Here is a 19,875-nt window from a genome sequence, read left to right as displayed (position 1 = left end):
ACGCAGTGAGAGATCGATACACACGCACGCACGCACTCACACGCCCTAGGGACCGAAGCGAGAAGAAAATGGAGCAGAAGCAAGGGAGCGAATGAGAAGACAGAGGAGGCACGCGGTGCTCGGTTTGACAAGTCGCGTCTGGCAAGTAGGCCGTGATGATGAAATATTCGGTAGCTTGTGCGTAGGTCAACGGTCAGCCAGTCGCCGCCATCGGGCCGTGTTTTAGCGCGTTGTGGACCAAGGGATAGGGCTTTTGTTGCTGTTGCTTTCGGGATGGTTCCACTGGAACGAAAGCACAACATCTCTAGCGCCAGACAGCGGCCGCCATGGAGTCGCCGCAGACGGCAGTGTAGTAATCACGGTTTTTGCATCTCAGCCATCGCGCCCAATGCTGGTGGTGGTAGTGTAGTGTAGTAGCATCGCACCACTACCATCACGATTGGCGACCAGTAGCATAACATTCTCCGGACGAGACACCGTATTTCGATAAGCATAAGCAGGCTGAGTATTATTCTTTTTCTTCGATCGGTTCCTTGCCCACACGTAATGCGCCGAGAGTGCGTGTCGCCGCGCACACACACAGGATGATGGTCCATGTGTGCGTGTATGTTGCGTGATGAAACAGCACAAAACGCCAGACAGCAGACGGCCGACGGCCAATCCATAGGGCGGGGGGACATGGGGCGGTGAACGGCAATGCGGTTAAGACTGCCAGACTGCCACCACTCGTAAAAGGTAGAAAAAAGGGCTTGAGCGAAGGGCTGAAAACCCAACCAGCGGCGGCAGTAGCGGCAGGTAATAGCAGCACAGAAAAGAATCGGTCGAGAGGAGCATAAAAAAGCACAAATTGTTAAGATGGTCTGGTTGAAAAGACGAACCAGACCGAATAGCGCACATACACACATCCACACCCCAATCACACTCGTGTGGAGGCAGAAAACCAACACGTAGGATGCGGCGGCTATTGCGACGAATAGTAGCGAGATGAAACGACATCCGGTTCAAAACGCAACAATCGCCAAACACGGGCTCTGTGATGCAATTGCTTATTTGTTTCGTTTTTTTCCACGATCTACTTGCAGGAATAACGAAATCCCGCAGGACAGACCTCTCGTTTCGACTGCAGCCAGTTGTGTCTGCGTTTGCGGTGTGCTTAGTGTTGTGATCTCGTTGTCGTCTCTGGAACCCCCAAAAACAAGAGGCCGTCCGCAGCAAGAAAGTGTCTGCTGCACCGACAGTCGCAGAGAGCAAGTGGGAACAGGGTTGTAGCCCCGCACCGCATCTAGGTGCAGCAGAGCAGTCCGTGAAAAAGTGCAACGAAACGAAATTCGAAAGCAGCTCTCAAAAGTTGCCTAAGCGATCCGCGCGAATTGGCAAAGAAATTCGCGCTGTCTGTATAAAAGTGCGTGTGTGAGTGAGCTGATACAAATCCTTTGGTAAGGAGCTAAAAGCACCAGAAACCCACGTCGAACACGAGAAACAATCGAGGAAGCCTGTGGAATATTAAGAGAAAATACGCTCACTAACCGGTGGTGGTAGTGACGGCAGCAGGACTGCCCCAACACAGACGCAGTAGCGGCTTTTGTACAAGGATCTCGGCTGACGAGTGCCGGAAGTGACTCTGCTCTACACATTTTGTGAAGGTAGGTGAAGAAAATCAATCTAAAGTAAGGATAAAAAAGGAAACGCCGACAGGGGGCGCTCGGCAGCATTAACGAGAAGATGGATTTCTGTTTGTTCCGGTTATTCTCTTGTGGTTGATTTTCAACGGGTGGCCTTCCTGGAAGATCAACTGCGAAACAAAGCAATGGAATGTTTCGTTCCATAATCACTTACAATCTCCGCGCGAATCGTTTAAATGGCACGAGACTCAACTTGATCTCACCATCTATTGGTTGATTTTCACAAATGACTACTTGATTTGTTGTAGGTAAGCACAGTGAGCGGTAGAACGCAACGCTCAAGGTCCGCCGTCCAAGTAACTGCTCCCAAAGCCAAAATTATCCGTCCGACGCCAAAGTTCGTTGACCGTGAAATGTGGAAAAATGGACCCCGGATTGTCTGTCGACGTTGCTGCTGCTGCTGCTGTAAGCGCCCTCCCTCCTGTAGGGGATGCGTCCAGATCGGTACGCAACATACATACCGCGTGTGCCCTCTGTTTTCGGCTCTTCTTTTTGTGGTTGCTCTGCTAAAGGCCAATGACTCCCGCAGTGCGCGGTACTGGTTTTTTGGGGGGGGCCAAGATCTTGTTTGTGGACGATGGGCCACACCACAACATAGCGCCTTAGTCGATGATAGCTGGTCGCAAGACGGCAAAGCAAAGAGAAAGAGAAGCGAAAGAACATCTCGCGGGGATCGAGGCCGGTTGGCCGCCACCGGTGGCCTTGGATGCGGCATAACCAATCCGTTTCCGTTTCATTTGCGCTCAGCACTGTTACCTTGTTCTTATTCTTTCAAGCATTCGTGCGCGGTGCCTGGCGCACGCTCAGTCCCTTGTTGGACGGGATTTTGGCGCCCGGCTCTGTTCAACTTTGTTATGGTTCGTTGCGTTGCTGGATGGAGTGTGGAGGCTTTGCAAAGGCTTTCCTCCCTTGGAGCAGGCTCTTATCGGAGGGGGACCATGTTGTGCAAGCATCGTGGCACATACACCTGGCTCATACCTTTGGCGCCACTGAATACGGCGAGATCGCGCGCGCCACCAGACCGTGTACGAGAAGCGGACGATAAACAGTAAAGGATGTGGCTTAATTATGCTAATCGATAATACGCCTGCTACGATGAAGCGCGATGTGGCGCTATTAATTTAGGCGAGAAAGGCTCACGCACAGCGGCTTTGGGGGACACAAAACCAATAGGGACGTAACTATCTCTCCATTATCGAGACCATAAGAAGGCATGCGAATTTACGCAATTTGCTTGGTACCTCCCAAAACGGAACGCAGTTGTATCTCTGACGCAATCGTCCATTAGCCATGCGTCAGAATCAAGCTCCCCGTGAATTGGTAGAGACAGATCGGTAGGAGATCGTGGGTTGCTCAACCCGTTACCGGAACATTGTAACGGTTCATAAACAGTTATTGTCACCAACGGTGGACTACACTCCAATTTTCCCTAATGAAAAACAAAACGATCATCATCTGCGATCATCAAGAGCCACAAAGTAGTTTCAGTGCCACTGTAACATTTCAACACCTCCTTTGTAGAACGATTTATCCTACATTTTCTTTCCATATCTTTACAATGTCAGTTAACTCACGCAATATCCTTTTTCGATCATTCAAAACGATTTTGTGGATTTTTCCTGGTGAGTTTACTTTTATTTGGACGTGTACTTCGTTCTGCATGATCGGTGCGATCGATAGTGAGACGAGACCATCCATTCAAATACCATTCCTTCAAATAAACCTTCCGTTCGAAACAATTTGTGACCGAAAACCAAACCTCAACAAAAAGTGGGGTTTATTTTGGCTTAGCAACAAGAGTTGCGCGCAGACAAGAGGTGACAAGACCCTAAACAAGAGCGATGCCCCGAAAGAACTCAGTCTGCGAGCGTGTGTTGTTTTGTGTCTTTCCTTTAAAAAACGATCGAGTACCACCAACCCAACACAAACGTCCCGGCGGCGGCGGAGTGTGTGGAGTCGAAGGCGAAATACGCCGCCAGACGACGCGGTCGAAGATCGTGCCGCCGCGCGAGGTCATTCTGTGTAAGGCGGAGGGCCAGGGGGATGACCTCCTTCGGTGAGAGAGGGTGAGCCACTCCACCCGAGAGACTCAACATTATTGCATTCGCCGCGAGTTACGTGGCACGCGTAAACAAACGAAAAGTTAAAATAAAATAACCTCCCTTTCGTTGCGGACGCCGCGCTTCTGATCCTCGTGCCCTCTCGCCGGCGGTGATCGATGACGCGACGCGGTCCTTGTGACGACCAGTAGACCACACACACAGAGCGTAGTGCGAAGCAATTTGGGCCTAAAAAAGTCCTAAAGAAATTCGCTCGCGTCGCGCAAGAAATGTCACCCGTCGGCGGTACAGGAAGTGACCCAGACATGGCGGGAACGCCGGCGGTCGAACCTGATCCTGCTGCCGTCCGCCTATGTCCGGATGAGTAGTGGGTATGATTAAGGAACGCTTTTTTTCACTCCATTGTGCTTTATCCGACAGAGCGCCGAAAACAAACCAACCAAAACGAGACGGACGCTTTCGGATCGAACACAGGACGGTGTGCGCGCTTAGGAACCGCCGTGTTTGTGTTTGTCAACACAAAAAAAAATAATAAAACACTGTCCAAGAAGAAACAAGAACCGATGGCCGAGGACGACGACAATGAGAGCTCTCGGGAGCAGCTTTTCTTTGTAGTCGGCTCACGGGGTCCCGATGTGTTAGATTCGTGGTGCGAAAGAAAAAAAGGACGGTTGAATGTGTCTCGCCCAAAGACGACGGCGACGGGACCTAAATAGCGCGATACAAGTCCGTGCGCCTTCGCCCCACCACCAGCACCAGGTTCCGCCGGTTTGCTGCATTGCTGCGGAAATAACACAGATCCACAGATCGGTTACGGCGGCGGCAGCAGCAGCCGCGACCTAGCGACGCTCCCAAGATCCCGTCGGTGGTGTGTGGTTGTGGTGGTGGTGGGTGGCCCCGAAGCATACGCGAAAACAACATTCGCGAGAATAAACAGTCCGACGAACCACGAACCGGTTGGTGAGGGGTGCGCGCGGACACCGAGCGGATCGGGTGCGGGCCCCGGTGTCTGAGAATGTTTTCGGCGGCTTCTAATTTTGGCGCTTGCCATCCGCCGTCGCCGCGTCAGACCTGCGACGCCGCCACGCTCCCTTTCGCCGGCAGCGCGCGCAGACCCTTGTGATCCTTTGAACCTCACAAAACTATCCTCGATCATCGGTTTGACGTGGGCAGACGCGCGATTCGGGTTGAGACCAGTGGTGTGTCGGAGCGGTGGGGATCCTGCTTCCGAGAAGTCGGCGGACCAGCGGACCGCGCGCTCACACACGGCGCGGGTGACGGCGCTGTTTATTTCTATTCGAACTGAGCCAAATTTTTTTGTTGTTGCAGCGAATCTAGGCGCCGTCTTTTTTGCTCAAGTCCGTCCTCGTCTGCAAATTATTCGAATCAAGACAAAATGGAGCATAAAGTAACGGAGAGCGGTAAATATCCAACTGCGCCCCCTCGAAGGCAGCGATCATGTATTGAACAGATTTTCGCAACACATTTTAGGCTATGTTGTTGCTGACAACAGCACGTGGTGTGACGCACGGAAGCTAAGCGCGAGTGACGTTCAGTTGGCCGTGCCGGTGTTTGATTAGCATTGTATTAGCCAGTTGACTAAATACACAATCCGTGGCTCATAAAACGATCTCGAACCTTCCGATGCAACAAAAAAAGCCGTAACAAATGCCACAAACTTTGTTGGGGACTGTATTCCTTCAAAAGAACCACCATAAGACTTGCTCCGACCTGCTGCATTTTTGTGCAACACACGTCACATCCTCATCCAAAAGCCAACGGCGATTCCCGTCGGACCATCATCGTCCCAAGCTCTAGACCGTTGTTGTCTTCTTCTGAGAATTCCGCGATAATAGCGCAACGCGGACAACAGCAACCTAAAGTTTGTTTCGTTCCGTTTCCTGTTTGTGAAGGAAATGAAAAACATCGTTACCGTTTGGCGTCGTCGTCGTCGTCGTGTGTTATCAAAGAAAAAAAAAACACGCCACAATGTTTGGAACTTTGAAATGTGTGTAAATTCAAACATTTATCATTTCTGCGCGCCCATTTTTTATCGCACAACCGCTGCATGCGCTACGATGATGGCCTCAGCCTGATTCCGAGAATCAGAACAAGATAAAGCCAGCGTCGGCCACCTCCCGCCCAACCGTGTAACACACCTTCGGCGTACGCGGGGCGATCTTGTCAAGTGTCGAGTACCATTTCCATTTGTTTTCAGACACTTTCACCATTCCACCACTTTCGAAGAACTCTCGCGTAGCGATCGTGCGTCCATCCCGGTATCAGTTGCTGATTGCAACATCCGGCGTGGAAACCGTTGTTTTTACGACACGGTCCAACATGATGATGACCCCTCTGTCTCGGGGGGTACCTAACCACCATTTTTGTGGCCCGAAATAGGACTTCCGTCCGATTCGGGAGTGTTGTTATTGCTTCGCAATCACCACGCGGTGCCGGCGGCTGCCGCTGCTCCCCGTCGTTTGATTTCGGAGGCGGCTCTTCGGCCAGGTTATTATTTGACATCGATCGACCACCGGCGGGTGGTGCGTGTTTACAATCACCCGCCGCACTGACGACCCGGCCTCCGATTAGCGCCACCTGTCCTCGTCGTCGGCACAAAACGCGCCTTCCGACGCCGCTCCGCACAAAAAGTGAAGTGTGTTGTTTTGACGCGCCCGCCCTGATGGGCCTCCGCGCCTCCTTCTTTTCGCCGCTGTTGCAGCGATAAGAGCGCCACACTTCGGTTCGCCTCCCGCGTTTCGCAATTTCCCTTCCACCGGCAACATTGTTGCTGCATCGTGCGCGGGGGCCGTTGCAACGCGCGGCGGCGGCTCTGACTTCTCACGATCGTGGCGCGTGTGTGGCGAAGGTGATCAGTTTACCAGGAATACTGTCTGGCGGCGCCGCACGCCCGATCGTCTTTCCCAGAACAGCGCTTTTTTTTGACTGCGCAGTTCCAGCGTGTACCGAAATTGTTGTTTGCGCTATCAGAGCTGGCGCCGGCGCCCGGTGAAAATAGTTTCCCACGAGGGCGGCCGCGGCCCCGATACGAGGTACAACTTTCTCGGAACTTGTCGGTTCGCTGTTGGGAATGATACTCCACCAGGTGGCGATCGGGCATTGGGCGGTATGTTTTTGAGGCCCTAATGGACTGATGAACCTTTTACTGATATTGTCTTTTGGCGCAAAAATCTTTAGGACTTGCAGAGCTTCTTCGTTGTGCTCGATGACGTGTGTGCTCCACGTGATCGTAGCTTGGCCACTTCTGACCGCCTAAGGAAACCGTGTTCAACACGTGCCGCGTGCCGCGCAGAGGGCGCACGGTTAGCGCCAAGGGCCCGGCGTTATGGCGCATCATCATCGATGTGGACTGGACTCTGCGGTGTGCGCTCTTATCACTCCGTGGCGTGCCGTTGGTTGCAGTTGTTTTCGCTTGCAAAAGAGGAAAGCCGCGTTCAGTAGTATGCTCACGAAGCGATAAGGGTGCGATTTGGTTTGCCCTTTAGATCCCCTACATCTTCCTTCGACTGTAATTATCGCCGTGCCAATTAGCCGAGCGGGGGGGGGGCTGGATCCGGCGCAGCGTGACCGCGTGTGTTTATTGGAGTCGGAATTGAATTAAGACATTGAGTGGGCTTAATTGGGGTTGATGCAAGCGGGCCGGACTGTATTTAATGTGTGTTAGAGATGGTCCTAAATCGTAGTTTCCCCTATCGCTAATCAGATAAATTGGACGGCAAGCGGCGTTCGATTGGGTGTCCTTCGAAAAGGGTGATGAAACATGTTGCCGGTTATCCTGCATTTGTTAGTATTCTATTGGAGAGTTAAAAAAGCGAAATTAATTTAATCCGTGCCCAGATTTCATCACTCGCCGCACGAACTCCAGCACGGCTGCGGCCACAAATGAATCCTGTCGCTATCATCGTACCCTAGCCACGGGCCGCGGGGGCCTATAAATAGCTTAGTTTTCCTGGAGAACACACGACTTCGCTGCTGTCCCTCGACGGCTGGGTGCATCTCGCGTTGTCTTCAGCGTATGGCGCAGATGCAGTTTCTTAGACGTCGCGCCCCCCTTGGCTTGGCACACACCGGAAAAGCTTCTCGAAAGATACTTCGAGAAGTTTCTTCGCTCGCTTCCATCGTCGTCGTCGTGGTTGTGTGGTGTGTTGCGCATGGTCGAGCTTCACCGCAAAAGAACGCGAAACACGTGGGAATCGGGAACGCGGGGCTCTTGTGTGCCGAGCTCTGACCTAGCCCAATCCGGGAGAGACCCCCACAGCAGCAGCCCATCGGTGGAGGTGTGTGTGTAAAGACGGTGGAACCTTCGGCACCTTCCGTGGCCGCCAAACTCATTAAAATCCCATTACTTTCCCGGGGGTGTGTTTAAAGTCAGCATCAACTCGCCCCAACTTGCCGTTAGTAAACAACTAACGCCACACACAACACAACGGCAACTTCATTCGGTTTCTTGTAAATGCGCTGTTATTTTCCGGAACGTCATTTTCATACAGAGTTAATATGGAAAGCCACCACTTTGTAGGGCCTTTAGCAACGTTGCCTTTTTTTACTGCGTCGCCGTGGTATGTGGCCATTTTTTAGGCGGCACTACGATGTGTCAACCCTAACTGCTGGTTGACGTAACTTCTGGAAGTTCATATCTATCTGGTCCTATCTGGTTGAAGACCGTTTCCACCGTTTTCTGGTCACCGCAATTTTTCGCACACTCCATGTGTGCCGGGCCGGATGTTGTCATTCATCCGTCTCTCGCGTCGGCAGCATCATCGTCAATGTGGTGGGGATACGCTTGGGAGGGGCCGGGAGCGAGAATGACGAAGCCCTAGCCCTCTCCTTCCCGTGCCTCTCCGTGTCTGCGCTGTCTCTCTGCGTATCTGCGGTTAGGTCAGGTTTTGTGTCGATCCGTTGTTGGGTGTGGTTCGGGTTGTGTCGCTCTGGCCTGGTTCGGCTTGGCTGCAATTCTTGCCTTCGCGTTTCGAGTTCCACAGACAACTTCGCCCTTGATGGGGATGGCACGCAGGGCTCCTTATGCGCCCCACCCTGCTGCGGCACATCCTTTTCATCCGACGTCGCCATAATCCCGCCCGGGGGCTAAGCTATGGGAAAGATTATGCTTTGGCGTCCGTTTTTCTGTGCGAATGGCAAAGGTTCCGCGAGCGAGTGAGTGAGTGAGAGCGAAATAAATGGCATGAGCAGTACCGCCGCCCGGCCACGGATTATTGACTGGAACGAAGTTTTCCGGGACAACAAAGGGTGAAAACTTTACGCTCTCGCTAATGAATGAATGAAACACCGTGTCCACTACTACTACAGGCCGGTCGCAACCAGCGTATCGGCGGCCCCGCCACACACACACAGCATCTCGTGGGCAAATAAAACGGCAAAAGTGCAACATCATTCCTCCCACGACTGGAGAGACCCTCGCGTGTGTTGGGTGTGTCGTGATGCACCACGGGACGGCCGGAATGGTGTGGTGCATTCGCGCGCAGAATCTGCCAGCTCCAGTCGCGAGTTTTGCTGGGCTGTTTCTTGGGCTGAATTGAATGAATTTACGGTGCATGATGATGGCGTCGTCGGAAATGAGGTCACACAATTCCCAGCCTTCCCAGCCTTCCCAGCCCAGGTTATATCACGCCTTTTTTGCGCGCTGCGCTCGATTTTATCGATTTTCGGCGTTCTCTCGAGACAGAAGGAGTAGAGCTCTCCCGAAGAAACCCAAGATGGATCCCAACTTCTGGGCGTCTACCTTGGGCTCATTTCTACAGGTTCCCAGGACCAGTCAGTGCCTCCTAAAGGCTTGCCCCATGTGCCATGTATGAACTTAATGGACAGCTGGGGAGGGGCGGTCACAACATGAATCTTCACTTAATTTATGTTTGCCGCGGAAAGGAGGCACCTCAATAAATATTCAGTTGGTAATAAAGTGAAACACTTGTTTTGATCGTCTGAAAATGCGATCATAAATTTTCCATTTTCCATGAATGTCTCTCATCAGATTTGCCATTATTTTTGCGTTAAATTCTACACTTTATTTAAGATGTTTCCGATTTGCCATTTTAAAGGTAGCTTTATAATGCCTATTTCATAGAAGTCTTGATTCTTATTGTCGAAAAACTCTAACGATCGATTTTCACAATCTTTTCTTGGTCCCAATTTCTTGTGACTCAGCTCTGTGATGTGAGAAAAAGGTGGTAAGCGCTTGGTGCCAGGTCCGGACTGTATGCTGAGTGCATTAAAGCTTCCCAACCAAGCGGCGGGAATTTTTGACGAGTTACTACAGACGTGTGTAGTATTGCGTCGTCCTAATGGAACACACCAGCTGTTCTCTGTTAGCCAATCCGGGCCGTTCTGGTTAAACGCTATATGAAACGGTCCCGTTGTGGACAGTAGAGATCTTATAATAAATGATTCCTCTCATATCCCACCAAATACACAATAAAACCTTCCTACCCGCTAGTCCCGGGTTGGCCACCGTTTGAGCTGCTTCAGCACGCTTTTACCACGATCGTTTTCGCCCAATATTGTCGTACGTGACCCATTTCTCGGCCTCAGACACCGTCTGTTGAAGAAATGGGCCGATTTCATCCGGTTTGACCAAGGTGTTTCGCAGATAGAAATTCGATCCATCATTTTTCGGGGTGTTAATTTGCGTGGCGCCCAAACATCGGGCCTCCTTTTTGAGTTTAGCTTTGCGCTAATGGCTCAAAACTGTTTCATGGTCGATCTTTAGCTCCTGAGCGATGACTACCAACCTGCCGATTATTTGATTATTTTCGAAGACAGGCATGTCCTCCGTTTCAACCGGATTTTAAAGATGATGTTCATGTCCGTTTGAGGAAACACGAGACCGAAGCTGGATCCGCTCAACAATCCCCACGGTAGCTAACGCACAGAGGGATTAGAGCCGGATTCGCTTTCGATACTGCGCAAAGCCCCCCGAGCGTTAGGACCGGCGCACACGCACAGCGCGCTCGCGATTTTACAACAAAATTCTTCGAATCTAAAATGTCCGCGCCTCTCCCCTCCGCCCCAAAAAACGCACATCGCGGCCTCGCCCCAAATGATCGACTTTTTAATGGTCGTCGGTTCGTCGAACTTACTCCCCCGGGGGTGTCTAAGGAGCAAAACCGGGCCGGAACGGACGGTGTGTCTTTCGGGGTGAGGAGGCGCGAGAAGGTCAGCGGCATAAGCGGCCGAACCCCACACACACCCAGCGCACGCAGAGTGAGCGCGAGGAAGAGTTCCGTGAGTCGGCCAGCGTGACGATCAAATATTTCTGTACTGCGCAGTAGTTGGTTCCGTCCAACGGCGGCGGCCTAATAGGCGCACAAAACTCTGAACCTGAACTTGACCGCCACCGACGGCGACGCTGCGGCGGGTTCGATGAGCCCGTCGTTTCCAGTATCCCTCGCGAAGAGGTGTGTTTTAATGTAGTTGTAGCGCCCGCCCCAGATCGGAAGCCCGAGGAGTCGTGCTGGCGATTTCCAAGTGAGCCATAAAATACCAATGCGGCGAGTGAAGATTAGCACACAATCGTAATCGCGAGAGAGAGAGAGAGATAGGCTCCTAGCATTGGGCCCCGTTGGTTGGTGTTCGTTCCGGCAAAGGACCTGCGATCGTCGAGAGAGAAGGGTGTGGCGCAGCGATCTTCTCAAATCGTGATCGTTCGCCTGATGCAAGCGTACTTAAAATCCCATGCTGGACACGGTGACATCACATCGTGGGGGGCAGATTTGGCGCCCGCGCTGGACTCTCCTCGATAAGAGGAATGCGCTCCAGACGGCCGCCGATTGTTTTTATCGGGCGCTTTGGGCGGTGAAGCGATAACGAGTCGCAACAAATTTGCGCAACAGCAACAGCGTGATCAGTGTGGCGCAGTGACTAGGGATCCATGCGCTTAACGTGCGCTCGTTCCCTGTCGCTGCTGACTAGCACGTTTTGGGTTGAGATAAAGCAAAAATTTATCAACCCGGGTGGGGCGCCATCTCGGCCATTGTTTGGTGCTGCGTGTAGCGTCATCGAAAAGACGCGCGCGCGTGGCACCATGATGACACGCTGATGGTGAATGATGTTTGTGTTGCAAATTAAGACCGCTTCGCTAAGGTAACTCCACCGGGCGGGGCCGGTCGATTGGCGTATGTTTGTTGAAATTGTCGCCCCTTGCTCTGGGGGAATGTATCATGGCCAGCGAGCCCGGAGGATTTTTCATCGACATTCGCTGAGCCGACAAATCGATTGGCGCGGTGGTGGTGTTAGTCACACACCGCCCGGTTGAGCAATAGTGTTGCTAGTTCCGTGGGCGCTGTTTTTGTCGCGGACGGCCCCCTTCGAACCCCGGGTAATGCACCGCAGAAATGCGTCATTCATATTTAATGTTTTCAGTTCCGCTCAACTGTGTTGGCCTGGGGGCGGCGGCGGCGAGTGATGTCGTCATAGCGTGTTTGCCAATTCCTCCATCACTCTGTTTACCAATAACAGGTTTTCTTCTTCTCTCTGTTCCCCACTCCAGCTACCCCTCAGCTTATCGGGGCGTGCGTGAACGGAACGATTTTGCAGCGACAGCGCACCGCGTAAGCGACGATGTCTTCCCAAATGGCACAAACTGCGCCGACGATCGCGATCCCCACGTCGTCGTTGAAATCGGCGCCACTCGCGATGACGACGGCGATGGCGGCCATGCCGGCGTCGTCTCCCATTTCACATCCGGCGGCATCGCTTCCGCTGTCACAGAACACCACCTCGCAGCAGCAACAGCAGCAACAGCAACAACAACAACAGACCAGCAACACCATCTCGGTGTCGGCGTCGACGGCGAGTATCTCCTCCGTGCAGACCAACAACTCCTCGTCGGTGATGCCGGACTCGACGTCGACGATCGTGAAGGAAGGTTGGCTGTACAAGCGCGGTGAACACATCAAAAACTGGCGCTCGCGCTACTTCGTCCTGCGGACGGACGGCACCCTGGTGGGGTACAAGACGCGCCCGGAGGCGAGCTGCCTGACGGAACCGTCGAACAACTTCACCGTGCGCGGCTGCCAGATCATGTCGATCGACCGGCCCCGGCCGTTCACATTCATCATTCGCGGGCTCCAGTGGACAACGGTGATCGAGCGGATGTTCCACGTGGACGACGACGGGGAGCGCAAGGACTGGGTGGACGCCATCCGCCGGGTGGCGAATCGGTTGAACGAAGAGGAGGTCTACCAGACGGCACCGCCACCCATGCCGTCGGACGAGGACTGCGAGATGGGTTCGATTGCCGAGGATGAGCTGCTGAGCGAAAAGATTCCCGTGTACGGAACGGCCACCGATAAGATTAGTGGAAAAATGAAAGTCGTAAGTGTCACAACAAGAAGGGAGAACCTGATGAAGGGGGCGGAGGTGCATTGGAACTAACTTTCTTCCGCGCCATTCTTCTCTCCCTTCTCGGCGGTGCCAGCAGACGTTGGAAAACTTCGAGTTCCTCAAGGTGCTCGGCAAGGGCACGTTCGGGAAGGTGATTTTGTGTCGCGAAAAGAGCAGCGCCAAGCTGTACGCGATCAAGATCCTCAAGAAGGACGTGATCATCCAGAAGGACGAGGTGGCGCACACGATGGCCGAGAATCGCGTCCTGAAAACAACCAACCACCCGTTCCTCATAGTAAGCAACCGGCGCGATGATTGAATGCTGACGAATTTTATTGACGCATGGTACCTTTCGCTTTCTAGTCACTGAAATACTCGTTCCAAACCGTCGATCGGCTCTGCTTCGTGATGCAGTACGTGAACGGGGGCGAGCTGTTCTTCCACCTGAGCCGCGAACGCATCTTTCCGGAGGATCGCACCCGTTTCTACGCCGCGGAAATCATCTCCGCCCTGGGGTGAGTGTTGGTCAGGGGGCCAGGGGTATACTTTCCGTCGTACGACGCCTATCAAAGGTCGATTAAGCACATGGTCTTGTTTTGCTTACTGGAAGACACGGACACAAATTTCCTTTTTAGTTTTTATGGCGATCGCCGCGCGGAGTGCCGTGGCCCCCGGCAGCCACAAGTACGATAACCTCTTCGCTGATTAGCTTCGATGTAGATGTGTGTATGCTTCTGCATTCTCGCCACTGTTATGCAATATCAGCAGAAATGGTAAAAACAAAACGTATTTAAACGCGTACGTACGACGCGTAGTAAATTGTGTGGAGGCTAAACGGGAACGTGTGCGGGCTCTCGCTGCTCTGGTGGTAATGACCATGACGAATAAAAATAGCTTGCAGCTTTCAAAGCGACCAGCGTTTTCAACGCGCGCTACTCCCTTTCGCACCTGGTTTATCGCCGGCGATGTATTGGGCTCCAGTTGCCTAATCCCCCGGTGTACAATCACCCGTTTTACCGGGTCGATCCGGTATTTAGCCGCGTCGTTCATCAATAACAACTACTTCACTAGGAGGGAGTAGTCAGCGCGCACTGTGAAGGCTGTGAAGGGCTACGGTGGACGTTGTTTTTGTCGCTTTCGACACTTTGGCACGTTTTGTACTGCCCCCGCTGTTCCACCCGCAGCGCGGAGAGAGCGAGAGAGAGTCCCCGTGTTTGTTGAGGGGCGCACATGGGCGTTGCACAATCATTATCGCTGAAACCATCACCACCGGCGCCACCGGGGCCTCCCTGTGAAGTGTTGTTTATGTGCTTTTCAGGTTCCAGGAGAGCACCGGAGAGAGAGCGCGGAATCGAACAGATGAAACAGGAGGGCGGTCAAGTGTGGCGGCGGCGGATAGACACGTGGTGTGTAATGTTTGGGAAAACCCGCACACAGGGGTGCGACCCGCGGGTTTGCGCGCAAGCTAACACTGTTGTGCGCGCGCAACAGTGTAAGCCGCCGCCGCGATTGGTGAGTTGACTGTTTGTCGCAAAAAATGCAAGCGTGAGCGCCATCCAACCTTCAAACCCTGGGTTTTCCTGGTGATCATATTTTTATGATCGATTGTTTGGAAGAGAAGGTTGCGGCAGGCACATGTGTCGTAAACCTGTCACAGACCCCCATCCAGCTCTCGAGGCCACAGATGATGGTTCCTATCGGCGCTGCGACCGGTTTTGGATTCCCGAGCTTTGCAGGCAGTAGAGGAGTATGATGGTGCCTCGTTTTATGTGAACTCAAAACAATGAAGCAACTAGAATTTGATGAAATTTTACTTCTTACAATAAACGACGTTTTCTCTCAAACCTTCATGTGAGAAAGTAAGAAGATCGGGTTATGCCACACCAACGTTAGCACAATGTTAGCGTTTCTTCTAACCTGGTGTTTGCCTAGTGCCGTATTTGTCTAGCGGCCACCTTGGTATGGTATGGTATGAGGTGAGGCGCAAATATTTGATTATAATCGGCTAAGGATTTGTGTGCAATTACACTGCCAAACGCCGCACGTGTGGGGTGCTGCTTATGACGGAGGTGCGCACAGGAGTTTACTATGAACGCGGTTCAAGTCCATTCAGATCGCTTCTAGCGCGCGAGCGCGACGAAATTGTGGTTCTGGAATGGCGCGTAGCCTTGTGGTGGGTTGGTTCCCGTTGGTGTGGTGTTAAAGTTATTTCGAGCACACTCTGTAAACCACTATTTACCAACCTTCCACAAGTGCCTCGTTTGCGTCGACGAACTCTGCTCTGCGTCAAACGGTGTTTGTTTGGGCGGTTCTCGCGGGCGCCAGTGAATGGATTGACGAAAAAGCAACATTTCATTCATGAAAATGGCACTTCGCCCGCGTGCTCCGGTCATTGTGTGTTGACGTCAATGATTGGTCAAACACGCTGTGCCCCACACCACTATCGCTGTGGCCCGCTAGAGTAATGGCACGTGGAGCGATCACTTTAGGATCTTTTGAACCCTCATGTGAAGGGCCTGTCATTAATCGGTCCTGTGCGTCCCCGTTCATACAACATTAACCTTTCGGGTGTCCGTTTCAGGTATCTCCACTCGCACGGTATCATCTATCGCGACTTGAAGCTCGAGAACTTGCTGCTCGATAAGGATGGCCACATCAAGATTGCCGATTTCGGGCTGTGCAAGGAAGACATCACGTATGGGCGCACGACGAAAACGTTCTGCGGCACGCCCGAGTACCTGGCGCCTGAGGTGCTGGAGGACAACGATTATGGGCACGCGGTCGACTGGTGGGGCACGGGCGTCGTAATGTACGAGATGATCTGCGGGCGATTGCCGTTCTACAACCGCGACCATGACATCCTCTTCACGCTCATCCTGATGGAGGAAGTCAAGTTCCCGCGCCAGATCAGCGTCAATGCGCGCAGCTTGCTCAGCGGACTGCTGGTGAAGAACCCGAAGCAACGGCTCGGTGGAGGGCCGGACGATGCCAAGGAAATTATGGCTCACCCGTTCTTCGCCAGCATCAACTGGACGGATCTGGTGCACAAGCGTATCACGCCACCGTTTAAGCCCCAGGTAACGAGCGATACCGATACGCGCTACTTCGACAAGGAGTTCACTGGCGAGAGCGTCGCACTAACGCCCTCCGATAGCAACGGACCGCTGGGAGCGATTCAAGAGGAGCCACACTTTTCGGAAGTAAGTAAAGGGCGAGCCAAGGCGAGGCGAGCCAGGCTAACGCTATGCTTCTTTTGCTTCCGTTTCCCGGTTTTACAGTTTAGCTATCAGGACATGGCGTCGACGATGAACACGCCTAGTTACATGAACCATTCGTCGAGCAACTATCCGCCGATGCAGTGAGCCTCGGGATGGCGAGAGTGACGCGGACAGAACATAAAGCGGCCATCTTGCACATCGGTGGTGGTTGTTGCATGATGAGAATTGAAGAAACGTTGAAATGAAGCTGCGCCAACACCACACTATCACAGCTGGAAGAGGGACCGAGTGAAAGAGCAGAGAAACAACAGCGGGTCACCGTGTATAACCGCAAGCAGATGACCGCGTTATGTGTTATATTCGCGTTCTCCATAGCCCGATATTGCTACGCAAAGCACTGAGTGCAGCGATCACTGTCGATCGCTAATGAAACGGCGAGCGCCCCACAGAACCTAAGCGCTGCTGCGGGCAAGAGATCTCGATCGTCAGAGTTTGCGACAAAGGTCCTCGCATGGGCACCTGTCTGCCTGAGAACCGTGTACACCGTTATACGGTCGTAATAGTATGCATATGTTGCTCTATAAAGCCTACAGCTCGGTGTGTGCGGGCCTGAAGCTGCTTGGCAGCAGTCGCGATGGCCGGCCACACTAGGCTACCGGCAACCCGCGAACTGTGCTTAGGAAACAAAAGTTCCACAATAATTCTTCCGTGGTGTGGTTAGTTGACGGCTCTTCGAGGATCCGTCTATAACCGCACCGATTCTACGGCTAAGCAAACATTCATGGTCATTGAAACTTTCCATCCACAACCAACCATCCCGCAATCATCAACACTGAAACTGACCGACAGGACACACATAATATTTGTAGTATGTATAAATCGACCACCGTGCCAATATATATGTATACATTTTTGCCATAGCCAAACAAGTCAAACCACAGGATCTCAGATTTACAGAAGCATAAGTTGTCGTCCATGCGACCTTAACACCACACACAGCAATTCCACATAAATCAGACACTACGGAAGTATCCCCGATCGAACCGGCATCCCGCAACCAACACAGTAAATGCCAAACTACTACCTACTACTCTCTAACGATAGCGACGGTTCTGCCTGCGACGGTGAAGGGACATTCTTTTGCGCGTTAAACAGAAGATACGAAGTGAATCATTTTGCAATTTTTAGTTTGTAAGGTTAAACGCGTATTAGTAGGGTTACTATACTGGTGTGTGTGCGGCGATCGCTTTGGAAACACTAAATGGAAGTAGACGATAACACCACACTCCCCGCGATCGCAGTAGTCTTGTTTCTTTTTTTTTTGATGAAACAACTCATCGACGGGAGTGCTAACAGAGGTGAAACTGAACTAACGACATGATACGAAGTGCGAACAAAGCTTCTATGGAAGACCGTAGGATGTTTCGTAAGTGAACACAGTAGCAAGAATGTAAGGGGTGCCCTCTTTAGTAGAGTAAGAAAGTATCCGCGATTTCGCGTGCGTGCTTGTGTGTGTGTGTGTGTGTGTGAAGCGTTGGACAGTGCATAAGTAACGCGGAAAGCAACCGGGCTGTGATAGAAAGAAGTTTGTTCACTCTAACTGTAAGTAACGTAGCCACTAGCAACTAGCCGAGACAGACTACCAATTGATAGATGTAAGTAGTTGAGCCTGCGCTATCTGAGATACCAGGCGGTTGAGAATTATCGAATGAACTTTAGTAGAGGAGGAGGCGCAGTAACAACACGATGCCGACAAATATACATTGAACTATGGTGCCCATGGACGTGGAAAGTTATTCCAGCCAAAGGCGGGGGCTAAACAAACGAATTAAAGAGCTAAACTTCTTAACCCAGCGTTCCAGCGTAAGGTATGGAGCCAATCGTAACGCAACGCAGAATATTTTGCGAAACTGAGCAAGATTGAGGCTATCGCTCTGTACGGAGAGTGCCCTGTGTGCCGAACAATACGCCACCGCGCGGACGAACGGCGTGCTTTGTGTGTGGGAAGAGAAATTTTTAAAAACTAAGTATGACAAAAAATCACTACAAACACACAGGGATTCAGTTATGCAAACTGATTTGCAGTCATTTATAGGGCGACGCTGCCTATACGGATGGACAGCGCCATCTAGCAGCTTCCTTTTCGTAGCATTCGAATTTCGTTCGGATTAATTTTAAGGGACTAACCGTATGTTTGCCGGAACACGACCTCCGCGGGTGTTCTGTTTTTTCCTTTTTCGACAGTAGCATATAGAATCAAGCGTACCATTAGAAGGGGTGCACTCGCGAGAACAATATCACTGCCTTAGCTAAACCATAGAATGAACCGTTGTGTGCAACATTAGACACGGAGCATAGTGTTAACGTACGAGTATAGTAACCACCAGAGTGTCAGAAGAATTCCATCGGAAGGAAAAGCAAAACGTGTGTCGGTCAGCAGGTACACAATTTCACGTAGCATGGCAAGCATATTAGTAAACCACAAACGCGGCGAAGGCGTCTTGTTTGGAGCGGCATACCATTGCACATTGCGTTGTTGCTAAGAGTACCATGCCTTCTTGGATGGCTTTCCTTTTTTGAAGTAATTTACCTACATATGAATTATCGAACTTGAATTATTAAACACAGCGAAGTCTCACGATGACGCACACATTCATATCCATTTGTTCCGAATCACTACTAACTGCGCGAGTTATTGCCATACCGGCATAGGGAGAGAGATTGTAAATTGGTGCTTGGGCTGCTTTTGGGTATTAGTACGGCCACAAGAAACGATGCAACCATCTTTCTTCGATACAGACTAGTTGTGTGCGAGTAACTGTCAGTCGAAAATGTGTGTGTTTGTGCGCGTCATGTCGTCGGCTTCCAAAAACTTCCTGTTTAGTTCTTATCATTACGTCTATCGCGGGTGAACCGCGCAATAACAGGGACGATAACATTTTAATACCTCCAATAGCCCCACACAGATGTACACAGTAGCATTGAGCACACTAGTTTGCGTTACATCCTTGCAAAAAAAAAAATGATGTAGATTGACAGGATCTAGAAGCAAGAAGGACGTTGGTAAATGAAACCAAAATCCGGAGGACAGAAGGATTGCGTAAACTTCTTCCCCTCTGCATTGCGCTAAAAGTTCATAACACACGCAGCTTAATAAAGGGATAAGAGAACATGACACTGAGTTCATTGGTTCACATCATAATCAACTATGATTAACAACTAATCCCGGTAGGCTACTGCTGTCTGTCACCATACTGTCATACGGTATTAGTAAGCGATAGATAAATTTAATATAAAAGATTGATGAAAAAAGAAGAAACCAGATCACTAAACATTTCACCCTGTGTCCGATTTATTCAAACGTAACCGTTCAAGAATGCGCTGCGTTCACTCCGTTGGCAGCCGCCCCCCTTTCCCCGTGGTGTCCGGATTGCATGGCCTCCTCCTGTGTGCCGTTAGCGACCCAGCAGAGCGGAAATGCATTCCGCAGTTTGCACAACAAAACGGTCGGTCGTCGGTATGAGTTCGAAGGTGCGTTTTGAGTGTTCCATTCTG

The 19,875-nt window shown here is 51.6% G+C and overlaps 1 protein-coding gene across 2 annotated transcripts; it reads left to right on the top strand.

Moving 5' to 3' along the window:
* Window positions 1-1,256: 1,256 nt before the first annotated feature.
* LOC128273772 (RAC-gamma serine/threonine-protein kinase) lies at window positions 1,257-19,642 on the top strand. Of its 2 annotated transcripts, none has more exons than XM_053011811.1 (6): window positions 1,257-1,643; window positions 12,267-13,093; window positions 13,200-13,397; window positions 13,466-13,617; window positions 15,684-16,302; window positions 16,381-19,642. In XM_053011811.1, exons 2-6 carry the CDS (start codon window positions 12,338-12,340, stop codon window positions 16,462-16,464), a joined length of 1,809 nt encoding a protein of 602 aa, XP_052867771.1. In that variant the 5' UTR covers window positions 1,257-1,643; window positions 12,267-12,337; the 3' UTR covers window positions 16,465-19,642. The 2 variants fall into 2 exon arrangements, with proteins under 2 accessions (XP_052867771.1, XP_052867769.1); XM_053011809.1 differs by having other exon boundaries at window positions 13,197-13,397.
* Window positions 19,643-19,875: the final 233 nt, after the last annotated feature.

The sequence above is a fragment of the Anopheles cruzii genome, chromosome 3, assembly GCF_943734635.1.
Source record: "Anopheles cruzii chromosome 3, idAnoCruzAS_RS32_06, whole genome shotgun sequence".
Classification (NCBI taxonomy): domain Eukaryota; kingdom Metazoa; phylum Arthropoda; class Insecta; order Diptera; family Culicidae; genus Anopheles; species Anopheles cruzii.
This window is presented reverse-complemented; position numbering and strand designations above follow the sequence as displayed.